Below are 24,278 nucleotides of genomic sequence, written 5' to 3' on the forward strand. Positions count from 1 at the left end.
GGGAGAGTTTGCCAGCACACACCAGAGCGCTATATATATACAGGGATAACCTTATATAAGTGTTTTTCCCCTTATAGCTGCTGTATTTTTAATACTGTGCCTAATTAGTGCCCCCCTCTCTTTTTTAACCCTTTCTGTAGTGTAGTGACTGCAGGGGAGAGCCAGGGAGCTTCCCTCCAACGGAGCTGTGAGGGAAAATGGCGCCAGTGTGCTGAGGAGATAGGCTCCGCCCCCTTCTCGGCGGCCTTATCTCCCGTTTTTCTGTGTATTCTGGCAGGGGTTAAAATTTATCCATATAGCCCTGGGGGCTATATGTGATGTATTTTCGCCAGCCAAGGTGTTTTTATTGCTGCTCAGGGCGCCCCCCCCTAGCGCCCTGCACCCTCAGTGACCGAAGTGTGAAGTGTGCTGAGGAGCAATGGCGCACAGCTGCAGTGCTGTGCGCTACCTTGGTGAAGACAGGATGTCTTCTGCCGCCGATTTTCCGGACCTCTTCTTGCTTCTGGCTCTGTAAGGAGGCCGGCGGCACGGCTCTGGGACCGGACTCCATGGCTGGGCCTGTGTTCGATCCCTCTGGAGCTAATGGTGTCCAGTAGCCTAAGAAGCCCAATCCACTCTGCACGCAGGTGAGTTCGCTTCTTCTCCCCTTAGTCCCTCGATGCAGTGAGCCTGTTGCCAGCAGGTCTCACTGAAAATAAAAAACCTAAAACTAAACTTTTCACTAAGCAGCTCAGGAGAGCCACCTAGTGTGCACCCTTCTCGTTCGGGCACAAAAATCTAACTGAGGCTTGGAGGAGGGTCATGGGGGGAGGAGCCAGTCCACACCAGGTAGTCCTAAAGCTTTACTTTTGTGCCCAGACTCCTGCGGAGCCGCTATTCCCCATGGTCCTTACGGAGTCCCCAGCATCCACTAGGACGTCAGAGAAAACAGGTATAGTTGCTATTTCGGAAAGCCTCTATATTGGCCTCCACCTCATGCAGGGATTCGCATAATCCCCGATGCTCCAGAATAAAGTTAAAGTATCATAAAATCCTGGGAAATCCTAAATTTCTCATCAGGCCTTCCCACGCCTCTCTCAATAGCCTATTTTATTGTGAGGATGGTGGAAAAAAATTATCTCCCACTTCTTTCTCTTATAAAGTTATATTTACCAACAACCACTTATAACATGCAGTTGTGACATGAAAATTTTACCCCAACTCGTAATGTGCTCAGGAATACATCCTGGAGTTGCTTAGGTGGCCCCATAGAGAGAAAAGACTCAGGTTCCTCCATGGTCTGAATGTTAAGAACCTGAAATAACTCTCTTAGATAAGCTGAAGGCTGCATAAGCCTGAGGCCATGTAAGAGATCAACGTTTTTGTGATTGGTTGTTTAAATGACTAAGCAGTTGCTAGGCAGATCAGTTTTCCCTGTTGGTTTTTTCCTATTGGATTAGAAGGTTGTGCATCAAGATTAATAGGAGGGTCTTAGGATAGTATATAGGTGGGGGCCATTTTCCTAGACTTCCTCTTGCCATTCATTGTATGGCCCAGGAAGGATAAGTATATCATTACTTATATAATTTGTTTATTCATTGTTGTTATTCATTGTTTATTCATTGCAGTGCATTTTACCCCCTTTGCTCCCCCCTTTTTGCTGCTGATTTTGCCTGTTAGGTGCCAGGGTATTTGCGGCTGTGTCTCCCCCCCTCCTAGCATGCCGCGGCCTAGGCGTTCTGCCCCTCCCCCTCGACACCTCGTGGAGGCTGGGGGCACCCCCCGCTCCCGTTCCCCTAGTGCTGGGCCCCGGGGACTGTTTCCTGCTGCTACGGACGGGCGGCGGGGGCGGGCAGTGACGACCCGCTGCCCGGCCAGCCGGAGACGGGCGGCCAGCGGGCGCTCTGCACGTGGCGCCGGGACGCGCGGCCCGGCCGGGCCGCGGTCGCCGGCGCTCCCAGCAGCCCAGTCTTCGGCGCCGCCTCCATCACACGGCGCGCTGATCAGCGCCGGGCCTCCCCTGCCTTCCCCGCGAGCGGCTCTCGGCGGCAGCTCGGGTGCCCACGTGGTGCCGGGCGGCCGCGGCCGGGCTGCAAGCGGTGAGGGGGGGGGCCGGTGCGCAGGTGGGGGTTATGAGACTGGGACAGCGGGGAGAGGTCCCCGCTGTACCCAGAACGCTGCAGGACCCAATTGCTCCCCTATCAGTCGTGGGGCCTATAGCGCCCAGGTATTTAATTGGGGATGGGGGGGTCGTCTAACCCTGGTGTGGCTGGGGCGGGGGACGTAGCAGTGACTGCTGCTGCGCCCGCCCCGGCTTCGGTGACGGGACGAGATTTCACGGATGTGAACCCGGCACCGGGGGCCTGGTTTATGGGCCCCTGGTCGTCAGGCGCGCCGCCGCCCGTGGCGGCATCCCCATTCGTCGGGTTTCAAACCCCCCCCCCCCCCCGTACTGCCGGGGGCATTGCAGTTAGTGGCGACACAGGCGTCCATCGCGGCATCTTACCATACACCCGGCTCTGCTCCTTCTTTCACAGCCCAGCAAGGCTTCACGGGGAGCCAGTCCTTCCCCGGGGGTTTTCCGTGGCCTCTGGCGCCGGCGTTCTCCTTAGCGGCCAGCATGCCCTCCATGGGCTTCACGGTGGTGTCCGGTCCACAATTTTCCCCGCACATAGCCGGCACGGGCGCCGGCGTACAGACCACATGGTCGGTCGGCGGCCCCCGAGTCACGGTGCCCCTCCCTGTCTTTGCGGTCTTGCAATCGGGGCAGTCACTGGTCGGTGGGAGTCAGGTAGCGCAGGGTTGGCCACCCCTCCCGGCACCCCCTCAGTTCCTTCCGATGTCATCCGGATGGGCGGGGGCGAGTGGCTACACGCCGCATACTGCATGGCGGCCTTCTTACCCCGCGGGTTTCGGTGCCGGGGGCGGGGCTGCCTGCACGCAATCAGTCGGGTACGCCTCGGTTGGGGGTCCCCCCCTGCAGCTTCCCGCCGGCCCGTCGCCGCGGAGCGGCTGGGCGGGGCCTCCTCCCCCGCAGGTTCAACCCATGGTTAATGATGTTTTGGTCTCCTCTGCGCCTGTTGTCCCCTCTGTTTCTCCCTTACAGGTTCCGGCTAGTTCCGGGGCTACGCCCGGCAGGAGGCGAGAGTCGCGGACGGCCGCGGCGTCGACGGGGGAGGTGCGGCCACCAGCGAAGGCGGGTGCAGCGGACGACGCGGTTCCGGGTCCTTCTAACACAGGTGAGCTGACCCTTCCTTTACACATTTCAACCTGTAGTTCCTCATCCTCCAGCAGTGTTTCGTCCGGTTCCGCGGCGCCCGCGTAAATTGGCTAGACTTGTTGCGCGGCGTATGGCAAAGGAAGCACATAAGGCGGCCGCGCCTGCGCCGGTGGTCCCTCTTGACCCCCCCCGTTATGGGGAGATGGTACATTGTGCCAACACTGCAGTTACACGGGGGGTTCGTAAGCGCATGCGAGAAAAAATCCGGAAGGGGAAGTACGTAGACATATTCACCCTTACGGAGGAATATGCGACAGGGTTTTGACGCAGCCAAGAAGCCGGGTGGTATTGGGGAAAATGCGTTTCGCAATTTTCACCAGTGGTTGCGTGGTTTTTTGGTTTTCACGGCTTGCTACACGGAATCGCGTCCCTCAGAGTATGCCAACTTAGTTAAATATTTGTTTTTGGTACACGACATGTACTTAAAATCCAAGGGTTACGCTTGGCGGGATTACGACGAGAAGTTCCGTCGCAATCAGGATGGTAACCCCATCCTGCCCGCGGGTTTTAAGGATGTCGAGGTGTGGTTGGAGGTCACGCAGCAGGTCAAGCCCACCCCGGACGTCACGGTCAAGAAGCCCGGGGCGGCCGGGGCTGCGGGGTCCCGCTTGTTAGGGAAAGGCAAGTGCTTTGCCTATAATGACGGCAAATGCGTCAAAGGAGCGAGTTGTCGTTTTCGCCACGCATGTAAGCTGTGCGGGGCAAGTCACCCGGCCAAGGATTGCACCTCGGCGGCAAGCGGTAAGCCCGCCACTTCCGCCGAGGCCGGGGGAGTTGGCAAGTAAGGCCTTCTCCCCGATTCTAGTTCCCGAATTGCAGCGCTGGCTTAGCTTGTACCCCGATGAGGCGTCGTCGTCGTTCCTCTTGGAGGGCTTTCGGCACGGTTTTCGTTTACCCATTTCGGATTCGGTGCATGTGGTGGCGCGCCGGAATTTGAGATCGGCTCGCGAATTCCCGCAGGAGGTCCAGCGGAAAGTGGACGGGGAGATTGGCCTGGGGCGCATGGCTGGGCCCTACGCCTTTCCCCCGCTGCTCTCCTTGTGCATTTCCCCAGTAGGGGTGGTGCCCAAGAAGGCCGCGGGCAAGTTTCGCTTAATACAGCACTTGTCACACCCTCCGGGTGCGTCGGTCAACGACGCTATTCCGGAGGCAAAGTGCAGGGTACGTTATCAGTCTTTTGATGACGCGCTGCGCTTGGTGCAGGATTGTGGTCCGGGGGGTCTGTTGGCAAAATTGGACGTGGAGTCGGCCTGTCGCCTACTCCCGCTGCACCCAGATTCCTTGCGGTTTCTTGGTTTCAAACTAGGGGGAGAATTTTACGTGGATCGGTGTCTCCCCATGGGTTGCTCTGTCTCCTGTGCCTACTTTGAGTGTTTTAGCACATTTTTGCACTGGTGCGTCCAGACCGCCTCCGGCCAACCGGGGGTGGCTCACTACCTGGACGACTTTCTCTTTGTGGGGCCGGGGGACAGTTCGGTCTGTGGGGACATTCTGTCGGTGGCCAGGGCATTATTCAGCGCTTTAGGGGTGCCTGTCGCGCAAGACAAATGCGAGGGTCCTTGCACGTGTCTTAGCTATTTAGGTATCGAAATTGACACGGTGGGGGGTTGCTGTCGCCTGCCCGAGGATAAAGTGCGTAAGCTGTTGGGTTTAATTACTGACTGTTTAGGCAAACGCAGGGTTCGGATTAAGCACGTGCAGTCCTTGCTGGGCTCTCTCGATTTTGCGTGCCGGATTATCCCCATGGGTAGGATTTTCTGTCGCAAACTCGAGCGGGCCACGGCGGGGACGGTCCGGCAGAATCACACCGTGTACCTTTCCCGCAAGATCAGAGATGATTTGCGGATCTGGGTCTCTTTACTGGTGTCCTTCAACAAGGAAGTTTTGTGGCCCGCGCCTTGTTGTTCCAGTAAGCAGCTGCAATTGTTCACGGATGCCTCAGGCAGTCGAGGTTTTGGCGCGTTTTTTGCGGGCGCATAGTGCGCTGCGGCTTGGCCGGCCTCTTGGGTAACGCGTGGGTTTACCAAGAACCTTCTTTTGCTGGAATTGTTCCCGATCATAGTGGCGCTTGAATTATGGGCCGGCCAGTTCGCAAATAAGGACATCTTGTTTCTTTGCGACAACTTGGGGGTGGTACATGCGATTAATAATCAGCGTTCCTCCTCGCCGCAGGCGCTGAGGCTGCTACGGCATCTAGTGTTGGTTTGCTTGCAACGCAATATTAATTTCAGGGCCCGCCACGTGCCTGGAGTTGACAATGGAATTGCGGATGCATTGTCCCGGTTCCGGTTTGACAAATTCAGGACGTTGGTTCCGGGAGCGGCGGCGGAGGGGTTACAGTGCCCACCTTCTGTCTGGCAGATGGTCGAGTCGGGTTAACCGCTTTAGCCAGGTGTGCTCTGGCTCCCTCCACTCTCCGAGCGTATGATGCAGCCTGGCGGGATTGGTCGGTCTTTCAGAGTAGGTACGGGGTAGCAGGTGAGTCCTCGGCCGACGCCCTGTTGACCTTTGTTTGGGAACGTTACCAAAGCGGTAGGTCAAAAGCGGCCATGGCAACTGCCCTTGCGGGCATTTCTTTTCACTCGCGGCTCCACGGGATGACGGACCCCACGGGGTCGTTTGTCCTTTCCAGAGCGCTGAAAGGTCGGGCCAGGTTGCGCCCGGCGCCTGCGGACTCACGTAGGCCCATAACATTGCAGCTTCTAACGAATTTACTGCGGGTGCTGCCTCAAATTGCGTCCTCGGAATTCGAGGTCGCGTTGTTTAGCTGTGCGTATGCCCTGGCCTTTTTCGGGGCTTTCCGGGTGAGCGAGTTGGTGGCATGCAGCAAGGCGTCTCGGGAGTCGGGTTTGCTTTACGAAAATGTGCGATTGCAGGAGGGCCTGTTACTCTGTAGGATTGTGCGATCCAAGACAGATCAAACAGGTCGGGGGCGCTGGTTGTCCTTGGAGGCTCAGGAGGAATCGGGTGTTTGCCCGCTAAGGTTGACGCAAGAGTATGTGCGGTTGAGGCCTCCGGGGGGCACCCAGCTGCTGGTGCACACGCAGGTTGACCCTCTGACAAAGTTTCAATTTGCTTCTGTGTTCAAGAAATGTTTAGCGGCGTTGGGCTTGCAGGAGGCGGACTTCGGTAACCATTCCTTTCGGATTGGGGCGGCTACCCATGCGGCGGCTACAGGTTCATCACCTGCGGCTATTAGGGAGCTGGGCCGTTGGAAGTCGGCCTCCTATAAGTCCTATGTCCGTTTAGATAAGTTATAGGTGCGCCTGTTGCGCTAACCCAAAAACGTGTTTACTCGTCGGTTTTTGAACGCTTACCGTTCAGGAATCGAGGGTGTGAAGTGAATTTTTAAATTTTTTCCTCCGAGGGGGCCTAATTTCAATTGGCTGTTCTATCAAGGTCCACGGGAGGTTTTTTGATTTTTCTCCTTCACTTGGGTTCAATTTTGTTACGTTGTGCTTAATGTATGGATTATGTTCATAATCTGATGTTAGGATATTTTCTTTTGCAGCTGTCATCAAGTTTGGGGACCAAGTATGGCTGGTTGGTCATTCCTATATTTTTTGGGCGGCAAAGCATCCCATGGCATCTAGGGCGACTGAGGTTTTTTGGGTCCAGGCAATTGAGATGGTTAGGTGTGCGAGGTATGTTATGGGGTGATTTGTTGCGGGTCCTTTTTTCTCGGTAGCGCCGCTGGGGTCGCCCTAGTTGTATCGTCATTCATTTGGGTGGTAATGATCTAGGTCGAGTTAAGGGCATAGATTTGATTCTGTCCGTTAAGGCGGATTTGGTGGCGATCCGGTGTCACTGGCCAGGAGTCTGCATTGTTTGGTCGGAGATGGTGCCCCGATTCCATTGGCGTGGTGCGGTGCGTTTCTCGGCGCTGGAGAAAGCACGCAAAAAGGTGAATTCGGCGGTGTCTCTTTTTGTTAAGGCCATAGGTGGAGTGGCAATCAAGCATCCTCTACTGGTGCTAAGGAACAGGCAGTTTTACAAGGACGATGGGGTTCATCTTTCTCCGGAGGGAGTGCAGTTTTTCCTGGAGGATATTTTTGGTCTTTTTCGGTAGGGCTATTTAGTTTCCTTAGTTGGTTAATGTTGTGGTTGCGGATGGCGGTGGCGGTTTGGTAAACCTTGGTGGCGGGAAGTCGCTGCCAACCAGCTGTCACACAGGCATAAGTGGTCATTGTGGGGCTCCCTCTTTAGAAGGACGGCAGGTGTGTCCTTTTCTTGCGGTTGGACATTTAGACGTTCCCCTGCGGGAACCGAACGTTTGCCAGAGAAAGAGGGGTAAGGCCAGCACAATGCGGGTTATGCGGGAAGGAGGCGGGGTATGTGTACTCCCCTCCTTGGTTTGGTGGTTTTCATCTAGGTGACGGTGCTGGTGTTTGGCAGTGACTTTCTGTTTGCCATCCTCCAAACTAAATTTAAATCTATATTCAAAATCAATTCTAATTCGATCACAATTATAGTTTAAAGAGTTGGTCAGCGATTAATAAACATCGTCTGACCTTTAACTCCAGCTACTGTGTCCGTGTCTTTATTTCAGTGTGTGGTGTGGTTTAATTTAGTGATAAGCTAGCTTAAAGAAAAGGTTTATGTAATCACAATAAAGTTATGAGCGCCTTATTAAATCCTCAATTTCCTGTGTTCTAAAAGACTTTTTTTCAGTATGAAAAATGTCTCCAAATCGCAATGGTCTGGAACAGTGACAGAGCTGAGGTGCTTGCCCGGTCTCGCTCAATAATAAAACCATTGCTATAAGGGTGAAGGACATTTAGCTACACTAACTACAGAAGACCGGGTTCATACATTTGCACTGTGTGAGGTTGACTTGAATTAAGGTGGGTGAACACTGCCCTCGTTCTCAGTCCCAGCATTGACTACACTACAGACTCTGACAGGAATTAGGCTCCTCCCCCTCCGCAGGCCCAGCACTGACTACACTACACTACATGCTCTGACTGGGATAAGGCTCCTCCTCCTCAGGCCCTGCACTGACTACACTACACAGTCTGACAGGAATTAGGCTCCTCCTCCACAGGCCCAGCACAAACTACACTACACGCTCTGACCCGAATCAGGCTCCTCCTCCTCAGGCCCCGCACTGACTACACTACACGCTCTGACCGGAATCAGGCTCCTCCTCCTCAGGCCCAGCACTGACTACACAGTCTGACAGGAATAAGGCTCCCCCTCCTCAGGCCCCGCACTGACTACACTACACGCTCTGACCGGAATCAGGCTCCTCCTTCTTGGGCCTCACACTGACTACACTACACAGTCTGACAGGAATCAGGCTCCTCCTCCTCAGGCCCAGCACTGACTACACTACACACTGTGACAGGAATTAGGCTCCTCCTCCACAGGCCCCGCACTGACTACACTACACACTCTGACAGGAATTAGGCCGCTCCTCCTCCTCAGGCCCAGCAATGATTACACTACACACACTGACAGGAATTAGGCCCCTCCACCTCCTTAGGCCCAGCACTGACTACACTACATGCTCTGACAGGAATTAGGCCCCTCTGTCTCCTTAGGCCCAGCACTGACTACACTACATGCTCTGACAGGAATTAGGCTCCTCCTCCTCAGGCCCAGCACTGACTACACTACACGCTCTGACAGGAATTAGGCTCCTTCCCCTCCTCAGGCCCAGCACTGACTACACTACATGCTCTGACAGGAATCAGGCTCCTCCTCCTCCTCAGGCCCTGCACTGACTACACTACACGCTCTGACAGGAATTAGGCTCCTCCCCCTCCTCAGGCCCAGCACTGACTACACTACATACTCTGACAGGAATTAGGCTCCTCCCCCTCCTCAGGCCCAGCAATGATTACACTACAGGGCTGATATTGCATGAGGAAGTCTTGGATGCAGGGCTGATGCATGGTTACTTGTGATCAGTGTGATGTCTACAATAAACTTTAGAGACAAAGACCAAAATAAAGGAGGGGAGAACATAATGAAAATCACTATTATCTTTGATGACTAGTGATGCCAGAGGTTGGCAGAGATAAGGGTATCTGCCTATACATACATTCTCACCCCTTGTGTATCATACACTAATAGTGTAGTGCTATTTAGAACATACTAGATTTATGGAAGTCGGCGGTGTCCTTGTTTTCCATCCACAGTAATTGGCTGTTCATGCTGGTTGTGCTGCTGTAGTCTCTAGAACACGATGCCGATTTCCAGGTGTTTGAGAGCCACGGGGAGTCACTTGTGTCCATCCTGTGGGAATAAATGATAATCATCTAAACCAGGGGTGCATCCAGCCCTTCCTACACTCCAGGATGTCTGGATATCTTGCAGTGTAATTAGTAAATTCTAAAAACACTGTAGATCTCCAATGTACATCTGTTCAATTTCTGATTTACAAAAAGGAAGAGATGAGGTTTACCTGTGGTAGCCTGCAGGTGACTGGCACCCGCAACATTAACCAGGTGAACTCCCCTCCCTGGTACTATAACACATATAGCACTGGCGTCCCCAACGCTAACAAGCACCATTCCCTTCCCCGGTACTACAACACGTACAGCATGGGCGTCCCCAACACTAGCAAGCACCATTCCCTTCCCCAGTACTACAACACGTACAGCATGGGCGTCCCCAGCACTAACCAGCACCATTCCCTTCCCCGGTACTACAACACGTACAGCATGGGCGTCCCCAACGCTAACAAGCACCATTCCCTTCCCCGGTACTACAACACGTACAGCATGGGTGTCCCCAACACTAACCAGCACCATTCCCTTCCCCGGTACTACAACACGTACAGCATGGGCGTCCCCAACACTAACAAGCACCATTCCCTTCCCCGGTACTACAACACGTACAGCATGGGCGTCCCCAACACTAACCAGCACCATTCCCTTCACCGGTACCACAACACATACAGCATGGGCGTCCCCAACACTAACCAGCACCATTCCCTTTCCCGGTACTACAACACGTACAGCATGGACGTCCCCAACACTAACCAGCACCATTCCCTTCCCCAGTACTACAACACGTACAGCATGGGCACCCACAACACTAACCAGCACCGCCCCTTTCCCGGTACTACAACATGTACAGCATGGACGTCCCCAACACTAACCAGCACCATTCCCTTCCCCAGTACTACAACACATACAGCATGGGCGTCCCCAACACTAACCAGCACCATTCCTTTCCCTGGTACTACAACACGTACAGCATGGACGTCCCGAACACCAACCAGCACCATTCCCTTCCCCGGTACTACAAAACATACAGCATGGGTACCAACACCATACCCTTCCCTGGTACTACAACACGTACAGAATGGGCACCCCCAACAGTAACCAGCACCATTCCCTTCCCCGGTACTACAACACATACAGCATGGGCACCCCCAACACTAACCAGCACCATTCCCTTCCCCGGTACCACAACACATACAGCATGGGCGTCCCCAATACCAACCAGCACCATTCCCTTCCCCGGTACTACAACACGTACAGCATAGGCGTCCCCAACACTAACAAGCACCATTCCCTTCCCCGGTACTACAACATGTACAGCATAGGCACCCCCAACACCATTCCTTTCTCCGGTACTACAACATGTTCAGTGTGGGCACCCCCAATATCAAACCCTTCCCCAGCACTACAACCCATACAGCACACCCAACACTACAACACGTACAGCACATCCTTCCCCAGCACACCCAACACTAGCCAGTACCATTCCCTTCCCCGGTACTACAACACGTACACCATGAGCACCCCCAACACCAACCAGCACCAATTCCCTTTCCTGGTACTACAACACACACAGCATGGGCACCTGTAACACTAACAAGCACCATTCCCTTCCCCGGTACTACAACACATACAGCATGGGCACCTGTAACACTAACAAGCACCATTCCCTTCCCCAGTACTACAACACATACAGCATGGGCACCTGTAACACTAACAAGCACCATTCCCTTCCCCAGTACTACAACACATACAGCATGGGCACCACCAACACCATTCCCTTCCCCAGTACTACAACACGTACAGCATGGGCACCCCCAACACTAGCCAGTACCATTCCCTTCCCTGGTACTACAACACACACAGCATGGGCACCTGTAACACTAACAAGCACCATTCCCTTCCCCGGTACTACAACACATACAGCATGGGCACCTGTAACACTAACAAGCACCATTCCCTTCCCCAGTACTACAACACATACAGCATGGGCACCACCAACACCATTCCCTTCCCCAGTACTACAACACGTACAGCATGGGCACCCCCAACACTAGCCAGTACCATTCCCTTCCCTGGTACTACAACACGTACAGCAATATTGCCTTTGAAATATGCTCAGTTGAAAGCAGCAACATGGTGAGCAGACTGAAATATCTTGAAATCGGCATCTCACATTAGCTCACTTTCATCGGGTGAAGGGAACTCGATCAGAAGCTTCTCACATTTTTTGAGGCCTCTGGAGAAAGGAAGAGTCAAGACGTTTCTCCAGTGGGGAAGAAACGTGTGACAGCCACTTAACATAGTTATCTAAAAAAAAAAATCCCAGTCAAAAAAATAGCACTTGATTGAATACCCCCCTGAGTCACCCAAGCAGGTTTGAAGTGAGAATGGCAAAGTATTTTAATGATGCTGCTACTGGAGATGATTCTAGGGCTGAGACAAGTAAGATGACCATGCTGTTACTGGAGATGCTTGATACCGGCTGGAACCAGTGATGCTGGGAACTGAATGACAGACAAGAACTGGATTACGGCTGGAACCAAATTACGACCAGGAACCAAATTACGGACAGGATGCCAGGCAGGAACAGTCAGCGCTGGATGCTGGGCTGGGACGGGCTATGCTGGATGACGGACAGGGACTAGTAATGTAGTAACCTCAGGACACTAGAAGACTGCATTTGTATATTAGTGCTAGCAGTGTGGTAGGAAGCTGAGGAAATACACACAAAAAGTAAATAAAATCAGGGAAACTACTGTATGTGCTAGCAGCACAAGACTGAGATGATAATGTCCTTTAGAATGAGCATTTAGTAGAAGACTGGAACTTGCACATGAATCAGATGAATAAGTTGCTGTCAGGCAAATGAAGGTTAACTGCACACTGAGATTCAGGAGATCTGGAGGAAGCAAAGGGTGCACTATTCCAAATGTAAAATGCAGGTTATTAGCAGATATGGGCAGAGCCCTGTAGTGCTTGAAATCAGTGACACAATACTCAGTAGTAGACTAGGTGAAGAACTCAGATAGAAGCACAATCAGGAGAGAGTCACAGCAGTACTGAGATGCAGGATTACAAACAAGACTGTAGATTTCAGGAGCCGATTCCAACAGAGTTAATAACCTGAGAACAGTGGACACTTGTAATTATTGAAAAGCAGCTGGAAGCAATACTGGCTTGAGAGACAAAAATAACAGGTAATATGTGGATTGGAATACTGAGGCTTAGAGATACCACTAGGAAATGCAGACTTGCTGCTAAAAAGGAGCAAGATTACAGCAATGATGTATTGCTCTGGCAGTGAACTAATGAAAAGGAAAGGTTTATACAGAAGCTGCAGGTCACAGATTGGCTGCCAGAGTCACCTGTGGCAAGGAGCACTCCGACTGGGGGAGATGCGGTCAGCTCACAAGATCCAAAATGGTGAGATCCATGCACCAGCTCCACAATACAAATACACAGGTAAGTAATGATTCGCTTGGTGCATGAAACAAGTTTGAAAGTCCGAATTGAGACATAAGATAGGCAACATATTTTTCTCCTTGCAGCTTACATTTGAAACCAGGGAAAGAAATGGATTAAACCTGAGAAAAAATGACATCTGGAAAGAATAAAATAATTTGTTGCAAATATAAATAAGAACAAAAGAATGTAAAGAATTTGGCATACACAAATAATTAAATAGTAACATTGGACAGATCCCCAAAGAGCTCTCATGTCCGTAGTAGCATCAGCTTTAAGAAATGGTGCTACCTGACCATGGTGGTTATTCCGACCCGATCGCACGCAGCGGTTTGTCGCTGCGGTGCGAATGGGTCCGGAATGCGCATGCGTGGCGGCCACACTGCGCATGCGCGTCATTGCCCAGCGACAGGGGTCGCCGGGTTACGTTGCGCACAACGAAGAAAGCGGTCGCAGAGACGATCACAAGAAGATTGACAGAAAGAAGGCATTCCTGGGAGTCACCGGACCGTTGGCTGCCGTTTTCGGGGAGTGGTGAAGAAAACGCAGGCGTGTCCAGGAGAACGGAGGGCGGATGTCTGACGTCAAAGCCGGCCCCAGCATCTCTGAGATCGTCGCACAGGGTAAGTATGTCCAGGGCTGGTCTTGTTATGCTTGAAATTTTTTTAGCTTAGCAGGGCTGCACAAACGATCGCAGCTCTGCTAAGCTAAAATACACTCCCCCATAGGCGTGGACTAATGATCGCAGCAGCAGCAAAAAGTTGCTACGTGCGATCAACTCGGAATGACCACCCTAATACCTACCAGTTCTGTTAACAACTCTGGGAGAGCCACAACTATGCCCCTCCTGATACTCTCAGGGTGGGTTGGTGTTTTTGTCTGTTTGTTTGCTGGCTCTGGAGCATAGTCACCATATTGGAAACTGGCGTTAACAAACGCTGGCATAATGAGGCCCCTCCTCCTCTATATTTCATTTAGAAAGGAAGCAGGGGCCATGAGGTGTAGCCAGAACTGGCCTACTAAAAGATCTCCAATCTTCTTGATCACTTGCTAATAGAGGAAAGATCTGATGAGGAATTAGAGAGGTGAGGAATTGTTATCCCCGACGTGTGCCCAACTTCAACCCACACAGTGGCAGCAGTGTTCTCAGATTGGAAGACAGAGAAAGAAGAATTACGTAGAAGAACATAACAAGGTGTAGGGTGGGAAGGGATTTTAATTCAGCTGGAGAACCCCTTTAAGTAAATGGATAAAATATGAGTAGGCGTTAACCACTGCTGCCATGTCACACACGCCATACAACGCAATATATATTTGCTCTGCTTGCAGAGTCAGTCACAAAGACATATTCCCTATTAGGGATGTGATTTAATTCATACTTAATATAGTTCTCTGTGCAACCTGCTTCATAACTGGGAATGTGCTGAAGGGATGATGAAGAGAGCAGCGGTGCGGGAGAGAAGCCGCCGGTGACATTACATATCACAGCTGAAATTCAGCACCGGGGGAAGTGTCATATAAAGTGCACACTGCACTCTACGTCCTGGGGCTGCAATTTATAGCTGGATGTGAAGGACAAACGCAAATGAGCCTTATTAAGCGGAGACATTGCTGAAACATAATGAGATTTTATAGCAGTTAAATGACGCTGCCACAAACAAATTCCTTTACTTGTTTTTTTTTTTTACCATTGAATTATGACCTGCTATCATCTGACACGCACAGCGAGTTCACCACGAAGTGCAGCCCGCAGTACTGTACAATTGTTCCTATCGCGTTATGAGGTGCCTGGTAGTGACGACTACTGGGGATCATGGGGGTCATTCCGAGTTGATCGCTAGTTGAAAATGTTCGCTGTGGTGCGATTAATAAAAAAAATGGCTCTTCTGCGCATGCGTATGCGGCGCAATGCGCACACGCGTCGTACTATTACAACGAACGATGTAGTTTCACACAAGGTCTAGCGATGCATTTCAGTCGCACTGCTGGGCGCAGAGTGATTGACATGAAGGGGGCGTTTCTGGGTGTCAACTGACCGTTTTCAGGGAGTGTTCGGAAAAACGCAGGCGTGGCTGGCTGAACGCAGGGCGTGTTCGTGACGTCAAAACAGGAATTGAACAGTCTGAAGTGATCGCAAGCGCTGAGTAGGTCTGAAGCTACTCTGCACAAAATAATTTTGTAGCCGCTCTGCGATCCTTTCATTCGCACTTCTGCTAAGCTAAAATACACTCCCAGTGGGCGGCGTCATAGCGTTTGCATGGCTGCTAAAAACTGCTAGCGAGCGATAAACTCGGAATTACCCCCATATGGCCAATATAAGGGAATAGACTGGACATGTGGACAGTGCAAAGCCTGTGCCAAGATTAATTAGATAACCAGCCTAAAGGTTGACATACAGAGCAGCACCACCCATCCCCCGCTCCTGGCTCTGAAGCCTTCAGGGCGGAGCACCAAACCAAGCGGAGGTCTGTATACACCTGCCAGCACCCAGAGACGGCGCCAACCCTTCCCCCACCTCCTGTGCTTGCCTTTACCTCCATGTGAGAGATGCTGGTGGTCACTGTGGAAGAGACAGACGGTGATACATAAACCCATGCTCCAGCCATCGGAGGACCGGAGGAACTCTATCACACCCCAAGGGAAGAGCACTGGAAACTGTGGGCACAAAACGGTGATGGGCACACAGCTCCTCAAGCACCAACAAATACGAGGGTGGTTCACTAAGTAAGGTAATAAGATCTCTCACGTGTGTAATGTTCTCCATTTCATTGTAATTGCCCGCCAGGCCAGAGCAGGTAGACCGCCGCTTCCCCTTACAGCCATTACACTGCGCCTCATATCAGCCATACTGTCACCGCCATCTTTCTGATCGCTGCGGCCGTGTGTGATGTCACACAGCCTCCGCGATCACACCCACACCTTGCCCCCCCCGTTTAGATGATGCAGCCCTCCCGTTTCCCCGCCCCCGCCCCTGCAACTCTTCATCTCTGAATGACAGGCAGGTGCATTTGCATTTTCTGGGGGCACCTGCAGAAAATGCGGGCGCTTTCGCAAGACGGGCACTGCGCCGCATCCTTTTTGCAATTTTTGCAGTTGGATCGCTTATTGCGCTCCAACCTGAATCAGCCCCTGTGATCTGATTTCTACGTTTCATGAGCACATCAGCAGCTGACATTCATCGCCAACTGCTTTTGATAACGGCAGGACAGACGTTTAAGATGAGCAGCGATCCGGCCAGCCAAGCGCATCCACCACAGGCCGCGCACCAAACCAAGACCTGTTTCCGTGACATGACGGTATCACTGTACACCTCAGCAAAGTATTCATGAATATACAGGGCACAGATTTAAGTGACCCCCCCCCCCCCCCCTCTTTCAAGGCCTCCCTACTAATTCAGACGGGAGATAAGTAGTGAACGCTGCATTAGGTAACTGCACATCGACAGCCACTTACCTGCTGTGTGAAACAAATGCTGCGTCAGGTAGAACTACCTGGCTACACCTGTGCATGTTTATCCAGTGACGGGTAATACATAATCATGTTATAGAGCTACAGCTGTTGTCCCTTCATTCCCAATTGCTGATGGTTGCACCCGCCAAGCTGACAGCGTCTGTGAGATGCGCAGCCCGGTACGGCCCCGCCAGCTGTATGCTAGCACGATCCGTCTGGGGCTCAGTCACATGACCGCTGGACGGACTTCTGCTCGCAGTGGTGAAACAAGACCCCTGAGCCAGCCAGAACACAGACAGGAACACAGTGCTGCTCTCCTACCTGTGTTTAATGATGGTGTCTTCACTTGCAAACCGATAGAGGCCTGAAATAATAGAGAATAATTACATGTAAGGAGCAAATTGTATGTAGGAAGTAAATTACCGTAAATATTTGCACTGTTGGTTGAGATCTCGTAACATTCATCTGTAAAGTTACAGGTATGGGGGTCTATGTACTAAGGGGGTAATTCCAAGTTGATTGCAGCAGGATTATGATAGCAATTGGGCAAAACCATGTGCACTGCAGGGGAGGCAGATATAACATGTGCAGAAAGAGTTAGATTTGGGTGGGTTATTTTATTTCTGTGCAGGGTAAATACTGGCTGCTTTATTTTACCACTGCAATTTAGATTGCAGATTGAACTCACCACACCCAAATCTAACTCTCTCTGCACATGTTATATCTGCCTCCCCTGCAGTGCACATGGTTTTGCCCAACTGCTAACAAATTTCCTGCTGCGATCAACTTGGAATTACCCCCTAAGAGTTGGAGAGTTCTAAAGTGGAGAGAGCTAAAGTACCAGCCAACCAGCTCCTGTCATTTATCAAACACAGGGGTCTATTTACTAAAACCTTGGAGAAAAATAAAGTGGAGAGAGATAAAGTACCAGCCAACCAGCTCCTGATTGTCATTTATCAAACACAGGGGTCTATTTACTAAAACCTTGAAGAAAAATAAAGTGTGGAGAGAGATAAAGTACCAGACAATCAGCTATTAACTGCCATGTTACAGGCTGTGTTTTAAAAATGACAGGAGCTGGTTGGTTGGTACTTTATCTCTCTCTCCACTTTATTTCATTCCAAAGCTTAGTACATCTCTCCCACAACCTGCAAAGTGACAGTTAGGAGCTGATTGGCAGGGTACTTTATCTCTCGCCACTTTATCTCATTCCAAAGCTTAGTACATCTCTCCCACAACCTGTAAAGTGACAGTTAGGAGCTGATTGGCAGGGTACTTTATCTCTCTCCACTTTATCTCATTCCAAAGCTTAGTACATCTCTCCCACAGCCTGATTGGCTGGGTACTTTATCTCTGTCTGCTTTATCTCTCTCCAGGGGCGGTATGTAATGCTGTCTGAGTTGGTCGGAGGTGACTCGGACGCACTCATAGAAAGAAGAGAATGAAGGCTGGAAAGTGACATCACAGTACAGCGCCGTGAGGTCTCACCACTGTGCTTCTTGGTGCTGTAATGCTTTGAGTGCCGCCGACACAGGTAGACCACTGTCACCATCAGAATGATCCATATCGCCGCACCCACCGACGCTATGAAAGCCGGGTGTTTTATAACTTGAAGGATCAGATCCAGAGGAATCTTGTCTTCCCGAGTTTCTTTCCGCACATCCGAAGGTTCTGGAAGACAACGATTTAACTGATGAGAAGCAGGCGCGATAGGCAGGGAGAATGTCGGAGGACGTAAGGGAAGACATAATAGTATGCGATACTTGAACACTTGCCCAGCGCCACGAGTATCTAACCACCTTATAATGGGTTAAAAATCTGCAGAAGGGCGTACAGCTCCATGACCACATGGATGGCGACAGAACAGGAGCAATATCAGCAGATTGTATTCTAGTTCTCCACCAGAAGGGGGAGCTATCCCGCTTTCCTGTAGCTGGCTGATCAGAGGTCAGCACCATTACAACTAGCCCTAGTCTCACCTATAAAGACGTATTTGGGATTACTCGGCCTTCCCATCCCAGCATCGTAGATTGCTGCCACTTGAACTTGGTACTTGATACCCGCAGGCAGCATAGGAATCTCCAGGCTCCTGGTCGCTCCATCCACTGTCCAGTTGGCTTCATAAAGGGTCTCATTTCCAAAGCACCAAACCTAAGGACCACAGGGAGATACAACCATATTATAAGAGTGGATTACAGATGCTAATGCGGAGTACGGCTGCTCAGGACAGTTGCAGGATTATATATAAAGAGAAGATCTCTGGATTCTAGAATAGAGAGGTAATGTAGCATAAATCCCTACAGGCATAGCCAGATTAAGGGGGGGTGCAGGGCATATTGTACCCCGGGCCCCCCTTTGTCATGGGCCCCCCTGCTTTCCCTCTTAATGCGAGAGCCAGAATGTGAGAAGGACAGTATGCAGTGCAGGCAGAGACACAGGAATATCATGTTTCATGAACTACCAACGGAGCTTTCCGACCAGAGGAGAGATAGGAGGGGGGAGAGAGCTGTAAGTGACCCAGGGACCCCAACTCCTCCTCCTCCCTGCCTGGGTGTCTGAGTCCTGGTTAACCTTTTATGCAACTAAACCATTTGGGTCTAGACGTAGAGACACACACAGAGAGTCCTCCTGAGTCCTGTCCCAGTGTGTAAGTAGTACAGAGGCTGCTGCTATTTTTGCATGTGACAAGATACATTATTTTATTTTTCTATGTGTATTTTAAGGTGGTCTTTGATCCACTACAAGACATTTGTATAAAATAGTTGTCTTTCAATTAGGTGGAGCTACTGTATAAACAGTACCCGGGCATTATTAAACTATTAGTTTAAAACTAATATACACCATTGGTTTAAATGTAATATACATAATCTATACCTCCCAACATGACCCATTCCAGGAGGGATAACATGCTCTCTACCTGGACTTCCTTCTCAATTTATGATTGCAATCACCTGTGTTGAAACACCTTTCTTATCAATTAAATAGTTCAACACAGGTGACACCAATCATATATTAAGAGGGTAGTCCAGGTAGAGAGCATTTTGTCCCTCCTGGAATGGGACATGTTGGGAGGTATGCACAATCTAATATACATCCCCCACTTTCCATCGGGGCCCCCCTGTTTTAGGTGCCCCGGGCTCCACCAAGGCTTAATCCGGGCCTGCCTACAGGAGTCTCGGAAATGATCCCTTCTCTGCGCTGTGTGATTATATCTGGACTCCAGCATAGAGACGTGATGATATCTAAGTAGTAATTAGGACACGCACCTCTGTTACTTGCAGAAGGAGCATTCAGTTTGCAGGATTTTCTAGGTGCAATAGTAGAAGCCTAAATATACTGTAATCCTGTAACTCACCCCTAGCTCCCCCTAGGGACCGTCATGGTGTGTGGCATACTGTACAGACACACAACTATTTTAAAACTACTCCTGTACACAATTGCTCAACCAAATGGTCCTAGAGTATATAGAAGTTAATATTTAATTAGATGCAAATGGAGCATTTACATTATTCAAACACCCTTAGGCAAAACTCATAAATTTGCGGTTCAGCAAAATATATATTAAGACGCTGCATTTAAAGATGGCGCACTAAACAATAAACAATGAAATGATCTGATCACAGTGGCTATTCCAACATGCAGAATCTTCCTAATAGAACATGGCTGATTGATGCTGACAGCGTGCTGAGGGTTAAGCAAACATGGTTCCATTAGGCGCAGTGATGTCCCAGAATACACGCAGTAAGATGGGAGAGGATTCCCAAACGCAATCAGGATTATATTCACCCTTATCAGCACGAAAGTTCAGAATGTTTAATTCTAAGACGCAAAGCCTAATAAGATGGAGTGCAGCAGATGTGACGTGATGGCGCTTTAATAAACAGAGAGTGGGAACAGCTGTCTTTCGGATCCTGCAAAGGAACGACACTACGTGGCGGGGTGACCGCCCTAGGGAGCATGGTTAGATGATGTACAGTATACCTCTAATGTGCATCTGTTGTAGTCACATCTGAGAAACACTAATTATGGTGCACTCAGACCAACGTGGTGTTTCCCCGATTTATAAGGGTAACAGTCCAAGCCAGCGTAAGCTTTTACCCACTCACCCCACCCCATAATGATAATGGCGTTTAACGGACAGCTCCAATATATGTACGTTATTATTATTATTATTATTACATTTTATTTATAAGGCGCCACAAGTTTTTCGCAGCGCTGTACAAAGGACAGTACTGAAGAGCTAACAATCTAATGGGAAGGGGCGACAGACAGATAAGTGAACAAGACCTAATGGCCCTCATTCCGAGTTGATTACACGCTGCCGTTTTTCGCAGAGCAGCGATCAGGTTACTACTGCGCATGCATATGCACCGCAATGCGCAGGCGCGTCGTACGGGTAAAAACAGCATCGTTGCTGTGCAATGCTACTAGAGACGAATCCATTCGCACAGCCGATCGCAAGGATATTGACAGGTAGAAGGCGTTTGTGGGTGTCAACTGACCGTTTTCTGGGAGTGGTAGGGAAAACGCAGGCGTGTCCAGGCATTTGCAGGGCGGGCGTCTGACGTCAATTCCGGGACCGTACAGGCTGATGTGATCGCAGCGGCTGAGTAAGTTCAGACCTACTCAGAAACTGCAAAAAACGTTTTCGTCCTGCGCGGCTGCACAGGCGTTCACACACTTTTTAAGCTAAAATACACTCCCCCGTGGGCGGCGACTACGCGCTTGCACGGCTGCTAAAAGTAGCTAGCGAGCGATCAACTCGGAATGAGGGCCAATGTTTCTCTGCGTCCAAACTCTGCAGAAGTTGACTTAATGCGGCTAATATCACTAACACTGGTTGTCATGGCCCAGGTGAATGCAAATGATAAGTTAGAGGGGGAGGGGCTTTGACAACCTGAAATAAGGACAACCTGACCAGTAGGCGTGGGGCCATAAGACACATGGGGATTTACTTACTATGCATAAGGTTCTGAAACTCAAGGCTCCCAATCGTGTATGCAGTTTGCCCGAAACTTAAAGGGGCAAAGATTTTACTAGCAAAACCGGGCTAAAAAAAGAATTGCCCTTTTAAAATTCAGGCATAATCACGGCGCTTAGTAAATAAACCCACTTACAGGGAGCAGCGGAATGACTCGGTTACATTGTAAATTGTATTTTATTGTACATATTCAATCTAAGCGGATTGTTTTGGGTTTCTGACAAAATTAGATATTGGAAAAAAACAAAAAAACGGACATTCTTTGAAAATAAATTTGATTTAAGACATTATTAGAATGACTACTGTGTGATTATCTGTAGAGGTCACTGAAATCAGCAGGTAAGTTATACAGGACTGATATTCAGGCGTCACTCATTAAGGATAATGGGAGCGCGGGTGGTGACGTGGCTCTGTCCTTCTACTACCCGGACCCATCAGCCTCCCGCGTCTCAGAGACTCACCCAGCACAGACTGACATCATTACACGCCCTGTTCTCCGCTGGTGCTTCAAGGTAAGTATATGCTAATTCCTAATTAATAAATATTCACCTGCTACGGGTGACTGACTGGTGCCACGGAGTCTGATCATAATAAAGTGTCATTAGAATTTATAATACGTTCTGAATTTTATACATAAATGAAAGATCTGCGGATGAGAGGAGAATGCCAGATTGGGGTGTGCGGGTGTTTATATTCTGTTGTCTCTTCATAGGAAAGTGCAAGCAGGAATTCATGCTCCGGGATAACGGCAGCCAGGGAAGACGTATAATGTAAATTGTAGGAACATACTGTATAAAGTAACACAAATCTATCAGACAACACGTTGGGGGTAATTCAGACCTGATCGCAGCAGCAAATTTGTTAGCAGTTGGGCAAAACCATGTGCACTGCAGGTGGGGCAGATGTAACATGTGCAGAGAGAGTTATATTTAGGTGGGTTATTTTTGTTTCTGTGCACGGTAAATACTGGCTGCTTTATTTTTACACTGCAATTTAGATTTCAAACTGAACACACCCCACCCAAATCTAACTCTCTCTGCACATGTTACATTTGCCCCCCCCCACTCCCACCCTGCAGTACACATGGTTTTACCCAACTGCTAACAAATTTGCTGCTGTGATCAACTCTGAATTACCCCCATGGTGGGAGCAGAGACTCACTTTATAAGCCTTAATGTCCGCGTTCTGTGTAGGAGGCTCCCAGCTCACAATCAACGTCCCGTTCCCACTGCCAGCCATGGTGACATTGACATCCCGAGGAGCGTAGCCGGGAACTAGAAGAAGCGGAGACAATGATATGAATGCAGGTAGCAGAAGCCTGGCAACACATAGCATTAACCGTCTCTTTTCCTGTCTAGCTTCATTCTGTGGTTTGTAGCCATGTTTTGCTATCATCAGGCACACACCGACTCACTACTACATGTAGTTTTATACATTACAGAGAGCAATGCAGGGCAACACAAATACAAAAGCGGTCTGATAGTATCTACACATGACTGAAAAGCACAGAGAAAACAAGTATAAGAAAATACTGTATATGAAAGAAATCTGAAGGTGGAAATTCCTTTTATGCTGAAAGATAATGGCACGTACTAGTTATGTAACTAGAGGCCTATCCCATTTGTGCTCCGATACAGATAGCTTGAGGATGTGTGTATTTGGGACACCTGCGTGAAGAGGCTGAGACCCAGTGGAAAAGATATATAATCAGAAAACACAGTATATAGGGAGTCATTCCGAGTTGATCGCTAGCTGCATTCGTTCGCTGTGCAGCGATTAAGCAAAAAAAAACGGCAGTTCTGCGCATGCGTATGCGGTGCAATGCGCACGCACGGCATACTTTCACAACGGCCGATGTAGTTTCACACAGGGTCTAGCGATGCATTTCAGTCGCACTCGTTGCCGCAGAGTGATTGACATGAAGTGGGCGTTTCTGGGTGTCAACTGACCGTTTTCAGGGAGTGTTCGAAAAAACGCAGGCGTGCCAGGAAAAACGCAGGCGTGCCAGGAAAAACGCAGGGCGTGTTTGTGACGTCAAAACAGGAACTGAACAGTCTGAGGTCATCACAAGCGCCTAGTAGGTTTTGAGCTACTTTAGAACTGCACAAAAAAAAAATTGCCGTCGCTCTGCGATCCTTTCGTTTGCACTTCTGCTAAGCTAAGATACACTCCCAGTGGGAGGCGGCATAGCGTTTGCACGGCTGCTAAAAACTGCTAGCGAGCGATCAACTCAGAATGACCCCCATAGTGAGTAAAGTCACATCTCAGATAACTCCTGTAATTAAGGGCATAAAATCACATTAGGACGGTTATGTTACTATTTTATGTCTGTGCAAAGATACATTTTTATCATAGTATTGTTACTGAATTTTTTTACTAGCCACCGTCCTAGAGCATACTGTACCTGCATTATATTGTTCTGCGTACATTGTATGCCACCTAGTGGTCATTGCATGTATGTACACCCATCCCTGAACAAAGGGGGTCATTCCGAGTTGATTGCTAGCTGCCGTTGTTTGCTGCGTAGCGATCAGTGAAAAAAACCGGCTAATCTGCGCATGCGTATGCACGCGCAACGTATGGGTACAAAGAGCATTGTGGTTTAGCACAGGTTCTAGCGAAGCTTTCAGTCACACGGCCGAACGCAGGAAGATTGACATGAAGTGGGCGTTTCTGGGTGGCAACCGACCGTTTTCAGGGAGTGCTTAGAAAAACGCAGGCGTGTCGGAAAAAACGCAGGCGTGGCTGGGTGAACGCTGCGCGGGTGTGTGACGTCAAAAGCCGTCCCTCAGTCGTTAGAATCAACGCACACGAAGAGTAACTACAGGGCTGGTCCTGTTTTGCACAAAAAGATTTTGCAGGCGCTCTTGCTGCACTGGCGTTCGCACTT

General features: G+C 50.1%; 1 protein-coding gene across 3 annotated transcripts in view; it reads right to left on the reverse strand.

Moving 5' to 3' along the window:
* Positions 1-24,278, reverse strand: part of ROBO4 (roundabout guidance receptor 4) — a 303,902-nt gene that overhangs the window by 114,126 nt on the left and 165,498 nt on the right. For all 3 annotated transcript variants that reach the window (XM_063943751.1, XM_063943752.1, XM_063943753.1), the window contains exons 9-13: positions 22,550-22,662; positions 18,387-18,558; positions 17,896-18,078; positions 16,729-16,771; positions 9,360-9,499 (exon numbers count right to left, since the gene is read on the reverse strand). In XM_063943751.1, the coding sequence (XP_063799821.1) occupies positions 9,360-9,499; positions 16,729-16,771; positions 17,896-18,078; positions 18,387-18,558; positions 22,550-22,662 (651 nt within the window). The remainder of the gene's footprint in view (positions 1-9,359; positions 9,500-16,728; positions 16,772-17,895; positions 18,079-18,386; positions 18,559-22,549; positions 22,663-24,278) is intronic.

Source organism: Pseudophryne corroboree, chromosome 10, assembly GCF_028390025.1.
Source record: "Pseudophryne corroboree isolate aPseCor3 chromosome 10, aPseCor3.hap2, whole genome shotgun sequence".
Lineage (NCBI taxonomy): Eukaryota > Metazoa > Chordata > Amphibia > Anura > Myobatrachidae > Pseudophryne > Pseudophryne corroboree.